Raw genomic sequence first — 15,677 nt, forward strand, 5'->3', positions numbered from 1 at the left:
TTTCCAACTTACTTTACTTTGTTTGTAACCAATATGCAGTCGTTCTGTGGTGCAAAATTAGGTGGGCTAGTTGGTCTACACCATGGTCTACACACCACAATTAAATATTGAAATGAAAATTTGGAGTTGATTGATAATTGCTGCCATCTGGTGGTGGGATGTGTACACTACAGCATTGATCTTTAGGACAAATGTAAAGACATGATCAAAATAGAAGCGGTAAAAAAAAACCACATTTCTTTTTTTTGTTATCTCCACTTATCACTATTTAACTATGTCATCTGGTTCCATGTACAAACACAAATAAACAAACAATTAGATATGAGGACAACATGGTACATTCCAGTCTGTTGGCTCCGTCCAGCTTGTCTGTGATTGGTCAGTTTGGGAAAGAGGAAATAAAACACCGATGGTTGCGCTCAGTCTGTGTTCTCCTAATCCATCCAGGCTGTGGATGCTTTGGTAGTTGCGTGTGTACAGCCATTTGGTAATAACGCTTTGTTTTCTGAGGTGGGTGATTTAATGTTAGCCTCTGGATCTTGTGCACATTAAGGCCACATAAAGTTATTGTTTACACTGTGAATTGATCTCGATTAGCTCGCTTAAGCTAGTCGGGTCAGTGAGTTATTGAGGTCAACACTGGGCTAGCTAAGTTAACGCTACCTGCCATTTCTGCAGTATGTTGGGTAGCATACATGTTTTGTTATAACTCAAACAGGAAATGGCTTTCTCACTAAATATTTGTTTCTATGTGTTGTTGTTTGATTGAATTAAAAAAACATCGTGGTTCTCTTGCCAAGTTAGATTACTATCCTCGCAGTTATCAAGAAGTAAAGTCTATAATAGCTGCATCATATATATATAACATACATACATACATACATACATACATACATACATACATACATACATACATACATACATACATACATATCACCTGACATCAAACACAGTCCAGAGGTCCACATCTTAAACTGGTCCCTGTTCTGTTCTTCGCTGGCATGATTTTACACAAATGTTTGTTCTTCAAAGATGGCTTAAAATGTATTATGAGCTGGTGTCAGAAATGTCCTTTACTATATGTTCAAGCCTGCAAAAGTGCGGGCTGATTCAATATTAAATGATTATGATGATGATGAAACCTTTTCAAAGTAAACCCCCACACAACTGCAGTTGACTGTTATAAAACAAATAGAACCAGAAAAAATCATCTGAAAAATAATAATTAAGCCATATTTGAAGAATGGGGCCATGGTCATAACCTTACTGTAATCAATCCAGGCAAACATATAAGCCTAAAACAGAATAAGAAGGAACATGAATACCTATCGTGCTAACATTTAGTGTTATCGAGGTACATTTGACAGTAGTGATATAGATTTTAGAACATATTGTCCAGGTCTAGTTGAAAGTCTTCATATTATCTGTATTACAGGAGAGGGGGGGAGACCTACCAACTGCCAACATGTCGAGCAAACGGGCCAAGGGAAAGAACACCAAGAAGCGTCCTCAGCGTGCCACCTCCAATGTGTTTGCCATGTTTGACCAGTCTCAAATTCAGGAGTTCAAGGAGGCCTTCAACATGATTGACCAAAACAGGGATGGTTTTATTGACAAAGAAGACCTTCATGACATGCTGGCCTCATTAGGTAAACCTAACAATGTATTTACACACATTTAGACAGTGATGTGAAAACTGTGTGAAAGATGTCTTTAAGTAACAAATCGTCACCTTCCTAAAATAATGGCCTAAGTCATTTTTTCACGTTTTTCAGAAAACACAAAAAAAACTGAACCAAATACTGAATATATATTAATTAATATATAAATAACTTCAGTGATAGAGTGGTAGATTTTTGTTCTTCTTGAAGCGGCTGCCATTTTGAAAAGCTTGTAAAATTGCCTAAGTCACATTGTCTTTTGACTTAGGCAAAATAAAACTGCATAAGTCACACTCTTGACATAGGCCATTATACTAAAGGTGTAGAATCACGTGACCTGTTCAACTGATAATGTAGGCAATTTTACCAGAGGTGGCCAGCACCATGAGGAGATGATTTAGGCAAGAAAATCATTTTTGTCAAAAAATGACTTAGGCCATTATTTTAGGAAGGTGACGAAATGTTGCTTTGAGATTGAGATGAAGAAAATAAAGCTTGGAAAAGAAATATTTGCACACCTTTTTTTTTGTAAAGCTTTCAGCTTGGGTGGTGGGGGAGAATAAGTATCATAAATCCTCAACACTTTGTCCATTTCCCAGGTAAGAACCCCACAGATGAGTACCTGGAGACGATGATGAACGAAGCGCCAGGCCCAATCAACTTTACAATGTTTCTGACCATGTTTGGAGAGAAGCTGAACGGCACAGATCCTGAGGATGTGATCCGTAACGCTTTTGCCTGCTTTGACGAGGAGGGCACAGGTAAGTTGAAGTTTTCTATACATTTGGAATGTGCACTACACTCCGTGATGCTGTTTCTCAATGTTTCTCTAAACCAAATATCAGGATGTTTTTGTTTTATTAAAAATCTTCCTGATCAAAATTCTCAAATGCATCCCTTTTTTACGTCCTAAATTCAAATGGAATTGGATTAAAGCTGCAATTAGCTATTTTCATTATCATTTAATAGGACAATTCCTCTGTGAACCCAATTAATTGTTTAGTCTAAAAATGCCCAAAATAATTTTCAAAATGAATAACGTTATTAATTTGCTATTTATTTACTTGTGGGTGGGTGTGATTTTAGCAATAATTGTTTGTTTAAAGGACTATTTTGTAATCCTGCTGTATTTTAACATTTGATAGAAACATTCATTTAAAAATGGAAAATGCCCATTACAAGATAACAGCAAAGAAAAAATTTATCAATTACAATGATATAAAACACAGAAACTGTAAATAGCAAAATGTTGACATTTTTTCTTGATAAATGATTTAAATGGTTAATCGGTTATTAAAAATGTGTTGCCCGATCAATCAATTTTCTGTAAATAAACTAACAGATGAATCAACTTCTCCCACAGGTATAATTCAGGAGGAGTACCTGCGGGAGCTGCTCACGACAATGGGTGACAGGTTCACGGATGAAGAAGTGGACGAGCTCTTCCGAGAGGCGCCCATTGACAAGAAAGGCAACTTCAACTACGTAGCATTCACACGCATACTAAAGCATGGCGCAAAGGACAAAGATGATTAGTGTGTATCAGTATAGGTTTCCACTCAAGTTAAAACAGCTATATCCTGTTATTTTAATGGAAAGCTTCACTGTAGCTTACTAAAGGTCATTTGTTTAAGCTGCTTGTGGGACCATCCTGTACCACCCCCCCCCCACACACACACACACTCCAAGCTCATTTGCACATTTGTGAAACACCGCTGAAGGGTCTGTATAAGCTAGTAAAGATGTATGGAAAGACCCTCATGGATAAAGCTGGAAATAAACTGAAAAGTAGTCAAAAATGGAGTCTGTTATTTATATTTTGTAGGAAATTAAAGTTTCAAGATTAAATTGTGGTCTGAGATGAATCACCTAGGCTCTATTCATTTTCAAAGTTTTTATTTTAAAACAAAGGAAAATAGATGTGATGTGTAAGTCTTAAGGGATGGTTTAAAGCTTAAACAATTCCACAGTTCACACTAATTTCAAAGATACATAATTACACGGGATCAGTCACTGGATTAAACAAAAGGTGCTGGCTCAGTGCCGACTCTCAATGTAGAATAATAAATATACACATGGCCAAAGGTTTGTGGACAGCATTGTGTAATTCTTGGTCTATTTTAAATGGTGTGGGCTAGGGTTGCAAGTAACATGTATTTATTCTTTGGTCTATAAAATGTTGTGAAAATGCCATCACATTTTCCTGATGCCATCAAATTGATTATGGGTCTAAAAGCCCACAATATTCAGATTACTATTACATATGATAAAGAAAAGCAGCAAGTGAGAAGCTGGAGTTAGAGAATATTTTGCATTTTCACATGACAAACCATTAAATGATTATCAAAATAGTTGCGGATTGCTTTTCTATCAACAAATGGTTTCAGCTCTAGTTTGGGGTTGGCCCCTTAGTTCCAATAAATGGTATATTAGACAATAGGGAAACTTTCCTCAATCCAGGTTCCACAATTCTGTGAAAAAAAGCCTTCCCAGAAGAGTGGAAGCTGTTAGCATGGTGGATTCATTCTTTTTAATGTCCACATACTTTTGGCCATATGTGTACAACATGCCACACTGCACAGTTGGTACATCACAATGAGTAATTGTACAGTTTGTGATACTGGGTGATGAACTGGTGAATTTTAGCAACCATTTTTGGACATCATCGTGGATAATTTGACATTTGGTCATGGCAGTTCACAATTATCTGATCTTTTCACAGAGTGACTGTGGTTCCAATATCTTGAGGAGCACCCCCTTATATCTCTTTAACCCAGAGAACGTATCCCAGATGTACGTAGCAACAGCGCCAATAACCAGCCTCCTTCACAGGATTCTCTGTGATGAGGGCTCTCTCATACACATCAATCCAACAATAAATAGACAAGAATCACATCCACACTTGACGCTCTTTGTACACTTTGCAGTTGCTCACAGAGCAACGTATAGCATGATATGTGAGACTTTGTGACTCTACTCCGCCAGGGCAAGATTTTTTGACTGGATCTTTGAGAGGTGGTCTGATATACAAGCCTCGATCTTGTCACACTGGGCCAGGAAATCCTGTTGACAGAAAATAACCACACTTAATAATATTCAGTTATTTTTAATTGAAACATGTTGGTGACACTAAAAAAAGAGTTTACCTGCACCACCTTTACAAGTCCCTTTTTCTTAATTTTGCAGTCATTGAAACTGTCTAGGATACTCTGTTAAAACAGTTTGGAGTTTGTTATATGCGACATACAAAAAAAAGGATGCACACAAAAATAAACACCTGAACAAAAATAGATTGAAATAGATTTTGGTCTGCAATCAATGATGGAGACAAAAGGCAAGAAACTAGATATAAAAAAGAAAGAAAGTAAGATTACCAAAGCATCTATCTGCTCCAGGATCTTCATGAACTGTTCAGCTGCTATTTTCACTCTGTGGTCCAGTTTACCCAACGCCTCTGCCTGAAGGTCTTTGGCCAGGAAGCCCTGTGGAAAAAATGTATTAATAATCAAAAATTTCAACATACATGTATTGAAGAACAGATCAGACCAATGCATGAAAATTAAGCATCTTGAAAACCATAATTAATTGCTTACATTCTTGAGTCCGGTCAACTCTCCGTCTACCTTCTCCAGCTTTTTAGCCGTCTGTTCCACAGATTTTTCAATGTCTTTCAGCTTCTTCAGTTCAGCTTCCTCCTCAGGACTGTTCTGTTTGTAGATTAGTGTCAGTATTTGTAAACATATACAGTCACACATCACAGAAATCACACATGTACAGGCCTTACCCGCTTTCCAATCATCATGAGTTTGCAGCCTTCTTTTATTCCATAGCTGGACAGACTCTCCTCCACATCCTTCAGTGATTTTCCTGGAAGGATGAAGAATATCAATATATATATATTCTAGCGCACTTGGATGTGAAACAAAAGAGAGACCCACAGTCTACCTTTAAAGATGAGTTTCTGTGAAGTTTGAGGAACTCCAGTAGCTTGGGTGAGAGCATCTGCGAGGTCTTTGACAATGGGGCCCTTGCCATCATCTTGGCCAGTTACCGTGATGCTGTGCTTAGTTGATCCTGGAGTGAGAGACATTTTACCATAAACCCTTCCCTGTGCGGAAACTGCTTTCTAAACTGTGGGAGATTATTTCTCTGGAACGACGAGGATTATTTGGGTTTAAGCATGGCCATTCAGATTAATAATTTTCACAACAGTAACCTCTAAATTACGCTTTGATTCTTAAACTACAGTAGTTGAACTGAATCACTAGTTAGTAATTGTTACCCTTAAGACTTGACGTTATGATGGCGAAGTATTTGAGCATACTCTGGATATAACAGAACAGTTACGTCTTATCAATTTTAGCCAAAAGGATGCACATGTGAATAAATTCAAAAGGTAACCTTAAACTGTATTCAATTATCTTAGTGAACCAGGAAGTTTTAACCACACAGTCGGTGTGTGAATAAAATTCATTTTGAAAGATATTCCAATTACAAATAGCTAGCTACAGCCTTTCTTGATAAATCACGTCATGCAGCTGTGAAATAAATATAGTCAGATGTCAAGTATATTCAACTGTACGAAATTGAAGCTAACGTTAGCTTTCATTACTAAAGTAAATTGTTTGCTAAGAGCTAACGTTAACTAGCTATAACGTTAGCTACATTAGCTAACCATTTCCATGCTAACAGTTACTCGAGAGATGTTCGATGCTTAGAACATTTAAATTTTCATATCTATCTATCATCTGGTAATAATCGTGTAATATGATGCAAACTGTTATTACCGTATGCAACTGTCACTGTTATCGTTTGATCTGACATTTTGGTTTTTAGCGTCCTTTTCACAACATGAATCACACGGCTAGCTCGGTTGCTCGCTACCTAGCTAACTACTTCCGGGACAGACAGGAAACAGTTATACTAACTTAATATTTTATAACTTTATATTTAACTTTGTTTATCTTTTGTCAACGGAACAATACATACAAACAACATACGTACACGAGACCGAGCATAACAGCGATATAACCAGAACGTTTTTTTTTTTTTCATACAGTTAAACTAAAAATATTGAATTAGTTGTGCGTTTTCAACACATTCACAATCTTCTTGCTTTTAACAAACGCTTTTAACACATATCTGAGTCACCGTATTCATATTTGTTGTGTAAGAAGAGATGGCCAGCTGGCTCTGTGGCGCAATGGATAGCGCATTGGACTTCTAGTAGAAACGCATCAGAAGTGATTCAAAGGTTGTGGGTTCGAGTCCCACCAGAGTCGGACTTTTATAAGGGTAGCATGTTGATTCTACCTGCTACCTCTCTCCAAAACAGTAAGTCATGTTAGCGAGTTCCTTCCTGTGAATAGTCTCTTTATACAGTAGCCAAATTATCCCATCATCTGAACATAGTACATGGAATATACACAAGCAAAGGTTCACAAACTTTTTCACATGAAGGACCCCTCAACTGACACAAAAGAGACCACAGACCCCCATTTGATAAGATTTTGTCCCGGGCCCAACTTTGGGAACCACTGCTAGTTATCATTTAAATTTGATTGCTTGTAGGCCAACAAATAAATAAAACATTATGAGATTCAATATTTTCTCCCCAGATATGTATTCCTTGCATTAAGGAGATGGATTTAAACATAATTTAGGCATTTAGGTGAAGTATTACTACACTTTTAAATAGTGGTAGTGGGTTGTAAAAAAGGCCAAGAATATGCCTCCCTAGCTTTGTAGATCAAAAGACTCTGCTTTTGCGTACCTACTAATATTTTGGTGTGTACTTATTTCATTTTCTTTCATTTCAATGTCTTTATTTATTTACTAGCTGCCTTTGTATTATTGTGGCATTGTGGCTTCATTATAATATTGTTGTTAAGAATGGTAGTTTAGTTTCTCTCTAAGCAACTTTGAATGAAGCAAAAAGGCAAATATACAATTAGTATATAGTTCTGTGCCCTTCAAATGCAAAGAAGGAGAAAAAAAAGATTCTACAGCCTGGCTAGTGACTCTGAGGTTGTGCTTTGGCTGGGTTTGCTTAATTTGAGGTAAATGCTGACGCCAACATGCTAACGTGCTCTGACATACATTATGTCTCACACTGGTCTAGAGTTAACTCAGGGGAACTCAAAATCACTAGGATTAACCCCCTGGGCACCATGGATATCTGTAACAAATTTAGCAATCCATTCAATAGTTTAGTTTTAGTAGACCTTTCACTAAAACTATCAACCTCAGGATGGTGCTAGGGTGAAATTCATGGGCTCACCAAAGTCAGTCATAAGCTTCATCCCCTGGAAAATGTGAATTTATAAAGTTTCATGGCAACCCATTCAATAGTTTAGATATTTTAGCCTGGACCAATGAGATGCCGCTAGCACACATTAAGCTGGAGTCACGTTACATAGGCTACAGTGGTTATAAAGTATATCGCCTTATATGGAATTCTATGGACACACTGTTCTGTTAGAACATTTCCATTCCAGAATGTTAAATAATGCAGAATTCCGTCAAGTCACAATCATACAGAGAACTCTCCTGTCTGGTCATTTATCACAAACCTGCTGAAGTGAAAACATCAGAGTAAACTAACCTAAACGCGTAGAGAAAGAGCATAAGGATGAACAAAAAGATGGTTGCAAGAGAACACCTCCTTAACCCTTGTGTTGTCTTCCTGTCAACCATGACATTTTTTTTTTTCGTTTTCCACATTTTTTTCACGTTTTTCCGATGTGTCACTTTTACAATGTTTCGGGCGCTCTTTTTGACCTTTTTTTTTTTTTTTAGCATTTTTTCATAGTTTTTTTATGTTTTCTTCCGGTGTTTTTGACATTATTTTTCATAGTTTTTGTCGCTTTTTTCTTTCATCCTTTATTTTCATTTATTTATTCTCAACATTTTCTGCGCTTATTTCGTCGTCCCATATTGTCTGATATAAAAAAAACTTTGAAAACGGGTCAAATTTGACCGGAGGACAACATGAGGGTTTATGAAACGGAGCTTGTGAGAAGCCAATGAAACTAATGAAACTGACCCCAGAGGAGAGAAGGAAGGAGGTCAGAAGACAAATGCATCTAGAGCTGAAAGCCATGGAGATGGAGTGCAGGCTCAGAATTGCTCTGGAGACTAGAGAGAAGTGCAAGAGGGACAGAGAGGAGAAAGAAAAAGAGGCAATGAGGCTTCATACTTTGAGTGCTATGAAGAAAGAGCAAGAGAGGAGGCGAGAAGAGGCTGAGCTTAACCGTCTACCAACAGGGGGAGACAAAGCCGACCCACAGAGCCTGACCTCTGACCTGAAGTCAGCGAAGATGAAAAAGTAAACTCTGTACCACAACTGTCCAAGAAAAGACCTCCCCAAACAGCTCCACCTATCTCCTCTCCTTTGCCAAAACAGGCTCCGAGTCTGAAGGTTTGTATTATATTTGTACCACATTCCTTCTATTCCTCTACATTGATATATACTTTAACTTATTCTTTTGTATTTAAATTTATATAAACTTGTATCTTATTTTGTCTTAAGAAAACCCCCAAAACACCCAAACCCAATGAGACCCTGCAGTGGATGCAGGACGGACTGAAAGTTGGACACGGGCTTGATACGAACTGTACAGACGATAGAGAAAAGGAGGAGGATTTTGTTACCCTCCCCATTTTCAGTCCTATAAGCTAAGCTAACCATCTTTAGGCTGTAGCCTAATATTAAATAGACATAGTGGTATCTTCTCCTCTAACTCTTCTTCTTGTGTGTGGTTCAATAGGAGCCCACAACTCAGTTTTGCTCCAGGGCCACCATGCCAGTTAATCGAGTCCTGAAGTTTGAATCTTATTACCTTACCAAATAATTTCCCAAAAAATTCAAGGTTACATTAAAACATTTATTTTTGCATGTTTCAAATAACCTGCAGATATTTGAACAGGCTCAGTGGGAACCCTCTCCACTTTTGAGAACTCAGAACACTAGTAATGACAACACACAAAACTAGAATACAAATAAGACAAATAAATTAAGCTTGGTAATACTGGAGATGGACGAGACTGACAATTCAGACAAATGTTAGACAGGAATAATGTTTTTAAAAAAAAAGGTTCAGTATGTTACAAGGCCACAAGCTAGCACGGTAGTGGTAACGATACACAACCCAACACCACGATAGCATTAAAATCCTCGTGTCCTCAGGTCAAATGTTTTGCATGTATAAATGTTACTCTACATATAAAAAGTGTTTTCAGTTGAAGTGCAGTTGTTTTAATCCATTCCTTGTTTATGAGGCAGGAATCTGTGGCAGGCCAAACTCGTCCACCAAAACGCCATCCTAAAAATCAAAAAGAAGAATGTTAAGAAAACACTTAAAAAGGCCTGCATTCACAAGCAAACACAAAATGGTATTACTCTTTTCGTTTTGGTTCATGTTAAACAGTATAGGTTCAGTCAGAGGACATCAGAGCTGCTTATAAGCAGCTTAAAAGACCATACCAACAGTTTCACACATTTTGACCCATTTAGTACATGCTTAAACTTCTCCCGCTTCGGTCCCCCTATAGGTTGGAAGCGGAATTGTCCATTACATTACATTATACAAGTTTGCCAGATCGGGTGGCGGATCTGTAGTTCGATTGAACTGGACAATGTAATGTAATAGACAATTCCACTTCCAACCTGTAGGGGGGCTGAAGCAGGAAAAGTTATTTAGTGTTGCTTTAAGCATGCAAAAACACCAGCATGATTATTTCTAATTTCACCTCAAAGTATTTTCAATACTGTAATTCTCCTATCCGTGCCTTATGAACAAACATGTCAGTAACAATGATCATTGTGCTCCACAGTGCTCTGAAGACGGTTACCTTGTTTGTCTTGCTGTCACTGGGGATTCCCTCAGGGATAGAGGGGGCAGCCGAGGCCTCATCCAGGTAGGAGCTGTCATCATCCAGCAGCAGCTCATCACCCAGTGCTTCCAGCTCTGAAACCACAGATACACTGTCACTGAAGTACTGTACACGCTTAGAGCAGGATTTTCCTAAAAACACAAAACAATGCATAGACTAATGCAAAAGTAGTCCTTCTCAATCATCACTTATGACCAAAGTTCAAAATTAACTTTTTCACCCACCAGCCAAATGGCTAGTGAATGTTAAATTTTTTACCAGCCACTCAACAGATTACCATTGTCCTTTTTCGGCTGGTGAGTGAAGCAGATCTACCAGCCACTTGCATATTTTACCAGCATTTGGCCAGTAGATGGTTATGGATGCTTATGACCCACTAGAAGTCTGAGTGCGGGAGACTTCGGGACACAGCCAATAACAGCGGGTGGAGTGTGCAGCCCGTTCTCATTCCCAGGTGGTCAAACGCCGTCGCTTTGTCGCAACCCTCTGCGTTTGCTACCGATGCCCAAGGCACCCTTTAGCAGCTGTATGATACAAAGCGGCAGAATTGAATGCAGAGCGGCTTGTGACATCGCTGTGTGTTTTTATATTTTCTTCAGTGTTTCTAGACTCAGAGTCTAACTAGCTGGTTATTGTATTTGTCTGGCACAATGTTGTTTTAGAGAAAATGTATTGTCGTGTAAATTGTATTTGTCGTCATTTCCAGGCCAAGCAGGGGATCATCAGTGGCAAACAACGGGGCCTATCCCACTTAGAAAGGTTCCTTCAAATCAATCAATACAGTCTACGTTTGCCTAGATTGAGAAGACACAACTGGTGTATCCATCATGTAATCCAGATAAACAGATCTTACATGAATGGATATGTCATCAACCTGATAGACTGCTGTTGCCATTTATTCTTAATGTATTTTTAAAATGTACCAACTTGCAATTAAAAACGCTTGAAATTTAAATTAGACCTCAAACTGTTTGAGGTCTAATTTCCAATAATAAACTTGACAATTTTGACTTTGTTAGTTGCTCAGTACTGCCTGAACACACAGTTAGTTTTGGTCTCTGTGTTGGAAATGCCTAACATATTAACACACTGGGACTTACAAGAAAGAAGATCATTGAGCCTTCATGGGGACATAAAATCATGATAGGATGCTTTTCTGTAAGTCATTTTACCATCCCTGCTATATTTGCACTCATTTCTGTTGTTTTAAATGTTGGTGATTAGATTCATTTTAAGTTGCTCTATAGATGAAGGTGTGTGCCCAGAAAGTGAATGCAAAATAAACATGTCAGAGACAGTCAGGTATACCTGCTTCAAGATCATCCTCATCTATCTCCGGAGTGCAATAGCTGCGGCTCAGGGCCTCTTGTACCTCATTGGCGTCCTCCATCATGTCCTCCAGTTGGTCCTGTAAATCCTGAAAGTTCAAATACATGGGATCACTTATAATGTCCGATATCTCTGACCAGAACAACTGGAATATAGATTTTTACTTACGGCCAACATTAAACTGTCATGTAAGCAAATGTACCCTTTTCACGTTTTTTTTTATTTGGTATTAAGAGGAACCTGACAATCTGCTGTTCTAAAATGTAGCAAACAGTAATAGTTTTTGAAATTTGAATTACAGAACAAAATACATTTACAAAAAAGGAGTACATTCTTTATAACAGCTGTGTCCGTCTACTTAAAGTAATTCTGCTTGTACAAATAGAGAACATTACTTGGTGCTTTGTTAGTGTGTGTAGCCTAAACCATTAATCTACAGTAGAATAGCTGAGTGGTAACAGAAACAGCGTGGTGGTATGTAACCAACATACGTCAATCTGATCAAGTTTGACATCCTTGTAAGCCTTTTTCATTTCCTTTGCACCGATCTTCATGGCCTCCACCTGTGACAGAAAATAAATTGCCCAAGGTATATTTAGTCACTGGAAAAAAAGGACTATCATCACTGAAATAATAATCAAAATTTAAGTTTAAAGTTTAGTGTTGGTTAGTTAGTTTTGTGTCTTTAGACCTTATCGAAGGTCAGTCTTTCCAAGTCTGAATCTGGAGAGCAGTACTATGTTCAGATTTCTAGACTTGACTCAGTCTCAGCTACTTCTAGGTAGAACAAAATCAAAACATTAATTTGCAAAAGAATACACTTTTTAAGTACAGTTTATACAACAGCATGCCAAGACTTGAGTCATACGTGTTCAGTATGACTAAAAGCCGTAGTTTTGAAAAAACAAGCAAAAAAAACAAACAAACACTCGACAACCTAATATTAACCCAAACTACTTTGTGTTCTTATTAAGTGGTGTGGCTCTTACTGTTGTTTTGGTGTCCTTTAATGTCTGGATGGTGTAGTTTGCCTGCTCCATGTTAAAAGACTGCTGAGCCAGCTGCTCTCTTTGACCTTCATACCTGTGTAAAAAAGAATTGCAGTTGGTTAAAAACATTGTATTGTGCACGTAATTTATTTAAAGCTCAGTTTTTATTAGAGCCCTGCTGGACTTTTTAGGCTAATATAGGCAGATATTTGAGTGTTATGATACCAATGTATTGGCTAATATTCGTAACATTAGCAGAAAAACTTTACTCTAAATTTGATTGTTCATGAATTGTAACCAAGAAATGTACTTAGTTTTCTAAGCATTTCTGATGACTAACTTGATACAGTACTATTGGCCAACGTAAACCGTGATGCCGATAAACCAGTCATAAGCTCAAATGGTAAATATTATCAGCCATACCAATGTCATGCTCTAGTTCTCATATCAAAGTGTCACAACTATACAGTGTAGGACTCACATTCTCTTCTGCTTCAGGACTCTCATGGCCTTCTGTTTCACCATGTTCTGCATTTAAAAAGGGAATAAACAAAACTCTTGTTTTCTATATTTGCAATAACAATCTTGCAACCTTCATAATTGCTATGGTTCATAGGTTGTGTGCGTTACCTTGGAGGGCCCATCTCTCATCTTCTTCATCTGATCCTTGTACTTGACAAGTTCAGCGTCTAGTCCGCCAATCTTCTTCTCTATGGACTCTGATCTCGCATCCACCTGAGTGAGGAGGAGACGAATTAGAAGTGTAATGATTTACAGCATACTGGCAGACACTAGTTTTGCATGCCTGGAGAATTGCATACCCAAGGGAAAACAGATTTTTAAGGCAAAGTAAAACCGATAAAATCGTCTTCGTCATGTTCCTCAATTGTGATAAATAATCTTAAATCTATAATTTTCGAACGTTTGGAGTAATCAATGTTTTATTAAACCCTGTAATTGTAGCATTTACTTACATTTTCGACAGGGATGAACTTTTAGCGGTGCATGCATATTGGGCAGAAATAAGTGTTACTGTGCCAGCGAAGTGGATGCAATTCTCGACAGGTATGCACAACAGCAGCCTGAGTGTACTGTATATTAAAAACAGACGGGAGATCGCTAACGTTGGAGAGATAAAAGCCAGAGCAAAGCCAGAGATTTGACGTTTGTGGTTAACACATGAGTTATAGCTCTCTTTCACACTATACACAAAAAGGAAAGACAAATTACATGTTGATAGTAGTGGAAAGCGCTTATTAACTGTAGCTCGTAGGCTAGCTAGCACGGTTTGCTGGTTTGACTGCCCCTTTGTGGCCATGCTAGCTGAGTAACGGTACCGTCAGGTCACGTAATACAGATAGACATAAACAACAATACATCAGCCTCAGCTTGACAGTACTCACATTGCCGATACAGTCCGACAGATTCGCGGGAGGCGCTTTCGGCTTTCCGCGTCCAAATATTCTGTTCATTTTCTAAACGTTTTGTGTCCCTGTAGCTTTTAGTTACTTTACAAAATACAAAAAGCATCAAATGAAAAAGGATTTCTTCATTTAACACACCCGGAAGCAACGGTTCAGACGCAAACGGTTCCCATTGGTTGACGTTAACAGTTGTGACCAATGGAGTTGCTTTTTTAAATACACGTGTGCCCCCGCGTGGCGAGCAGAAGGATTGCAGCTGTAGTGACAACCTATTGTCCTGGTGACCAGTCTTCACACCTCCACACTGCAGATATGATTAAATGGGGCTTTTAATGATATTTTTGACTTACCTGACTCCCTTCGTGTAGTTTAGTATAAAAATAGAATGTGCAATATACCCATAAAAATAGTGAAAATGTAGTGAAAGTAGTGAAATAGTGCTGCAAGGAGTATTCAGGTAATTTACTTAATTAAAAGTACAAATACAACAACGTAAAAAATACTCCATTAAAAGTAACGGTAGTCCTCTAATTATAAAGTACTTTAAACATCAACATTGTTTTTATATAGCCTCATATGGCATTAGATTACTAATACTGATGAATCAATGTGTAATAAGCACCATTTTACTGTTGTAGCTGGTGGAGGTGGAGCTAGTTTTAACTACTTCATATAGGATTGGGCCCCTCCAAAGGGTCAAAAGATACATCTGACGGGTCTCAAGATGATTAATTGGGTAGGAAAGAAGGAAAAACTAAATTACAAAAAAAAGAACTGTACTAGTCTTTGTTTTATTTATCAGATCATTTGACCTCTTTGAATGGGTCTTTAAATAAAACTAGGGCTGCAACTAACATTTTTTATAACAATTATTTTCTCAAATGTATTACATTTTTGCTTTAAAAATGACAAAAACAATAATTCAATTTTCAAAATAGTTGCAAATGAATTGATTTTATTTGCTGCTCAAATCTCTGAAAATCCCTGTGCACCATCAGACCTGTTAGCTCCTTGACCCAAGTATAGGAAAAAACCTCTGTCATTATATGTGTGTATATAAACAACACAGTGAACCAAAAGAAAAGCTAAACAATGAGCTGAATATAGTGTAAATCCCTGCAGGTGTTACATGTACAGTATGTATTGGAGGAGGCACCAGAGTGAAGTTAGCAATAAAAAATACTCCATATAAACACTTCTGACAGAATAAACAGGCCCAAACCGATTGGAATTTAATTTGGTTGCAGAAGGGTAGTTTAAACCTTTTCATAAACTGATAAAAAAAAAAATTGTACTATGCAAATGATTTAACCTGATTGCTTTCTGGCTGCATTCCTTCTGTGCAGGCCCTCTGTCTTGAAATAAATGTGCGAGGACAT

General features: G+C 37.8%; 3 protein-coding genes and 1 non-coding gene across 5 annotated transcripts; 2 read left to right on the forward strand and 2 right to left on the reverse strand.

Annotated features, from left to right (window-relative positions):
• Positions 1–383: 383 nt before the first annotated feature.
• Positions 384–3,460, forward strand: myl12.2 (myosin, light chain 12, genome duplicate 2). 2 transcript variants are annotated; one of them, XM_039816469.1, is made up of 4 exons: positions 384–510; positions 1,436–1,649; positions 2,261–2,422; positions 3,025–3,460. In XM_039816469.1, the coding sequence occupies exons 2-4, from the start codon at positions 1,466–1,468 to the stop codon at positions 3,195–3,197; spliced, it is 519 nt and encodes a 172-aa protein (XP_039672403.1). In that variant the 5' UTR covers positions 384–510; positions 1,436–1,465; the 3' UTR covers positions 3,198–3,460. The 2 variants fall into 2 exon arrangements, with proteins under 2 accessions (XP_039672403.1, XP_039672405.1); XM_039816471.1 differs by having other exon boundaries at positions 384–487.
• Positions 3,461–3,540: 80 nt separating this feature from the next.
• Positions 3,541–6,572, reverse strand: bag1 (BCL2 associated athanogene 1). The gene is made up of 7 exons (XM_039816466.1): positions 6,449–6,572; positions 5,607–5,735; positions 5,446–5,528; positions 5,255–5,368; positions 5,036–5,143; positions 4,808–4,870; positions 3,541–4,724 (listed from the first exon to the last, which is right to left on the reverse strand). The coding sequence occupies exons 1-7, from the start codon at positions 6,483–6,485 to the stop codon at positions 4,635–4,637; spliced, it is 624 nt and encodes a 207-aa protein (XP_039672400.1). The 5' UTR covers positions 6,486–6,572; the 3' UTR covers positions 3,541–4,634.
• Positions 6,573–6,850: 278 nt separating this feature from the next.
• trnar-ucu lies at positions 6,851–6,943 on the forward strand. Its single transcript has 2 exons — positions 6,851–6,887; positions 6,908–6,943. It is a non-coding gene; the product is annotated as a tRNA-Arg (tRNA).
• A 2,590-nt stretch (positions 6,944–9,533) lies between these two features.
• chmp5a (charged multivesicular body protein 5a) lies at positions 9,534–14,480 on the reverse strand. Its single transcript, XM_039816465.1, has 8 exons — positions 14,278–14,480; positions 13,505–13,609; positions 13,356–13,402; positions 12,875–12,968; positions 12,377–12,448; positions 11,865–11,973; positions 10,515–10,630; positions 9,534–9,985 (listed from the first exon to the last, which is right to left on the reverse strand). Exons 1-8 carry the CDS (start codon positions 14,344–14,346, stop codon positions 9,935–9,937), a joined length of 663 nt encoding a protein of 220 aa, XP_039672399.1. The 5' UTR covers positions 14,347–14,480; the 3' UTR covers positions 9,534–9,934.
• Positions 14,481–15,677: the final 1,197 nt, after the last annotated feature.

Source organism: Perca fluviatilis, chromosome 11, assembly GCF_010015445.1.
Source record: "Perca fluviatilis chromosome 11, GENO_Pfluv_1.0, whole genome shotgun sequence".
In the NCBI taxonomy this organism is placed as follows: Eukaryota; Metazoa; Chordata; class Actinopteri; order Perciformes; family Percidae; genus Perca; species Perca fluviatilis.

Bases quoted from the DNA above. Each gene is read 5' to 3' on its own strand.
- bag1 (XM_039816466.1), bottom strand. From the start codon at position 6,485: ATGTCAGATCAAACGATAACAGTGACAGTTGCATACG. The intron at 5,529-5,606 runs GTAGACTGTGGG...TCATCCTTCCAG, and splicing joins ACAGAAACTCATCTTTAAAG to GAAAATCACTGAAGGATGTG. The intron at 5,144-5,254 runs GTAAGCAATTAA...TTTTTTCCACAG, and splicing joins AGTTGACCGGACTCAAGAAT to GGCTTCCTGGCCAAAGACCT.
- chmp5a (XM_039816465.1), bottom strand. From the start codon at position 14,346: ATGAACAGAATATTTGGACGCGGAAAGCCGAAAGCGCCTCCCGCGAAT. The intron at 10,631-11,864 runs GTATACCTGACT...CTGTGGTTTCAG, and splicing joins TGAGGATGATCTTGAAGCAG to AGCTGGAAGCACTGGGTGAT. The intron at 9,986-10,514 runs GTAACCGTCTTC...TTTGATTTTTAG, and splicing joins GTGACAGCAAGACAAACAAG to GATGGCGTTTTGGTGGACGA.
- myl12.2 (XM_039816469.1), top strand. From the start codon at position 1,466: ATGTCGAGCAAACGGGCCAAGGGAAAGAACACCAAGAAGCGTCCTCAG. The intron at 1,650-2,260 runs GTAAACCTAACA...TCCATTTCCCAG, and splicing joins TGACATGCTGGCCTCATTAG to GTAAGAACCCCACAGATGAG. The intron at 2,423-3,024 runs GTAAGTTGAAGT...CTTCTCCCACAG, and splicing joins CTTTGACGAGGAGGGCACAG to GTATAATTCAGGAGGAGTAC.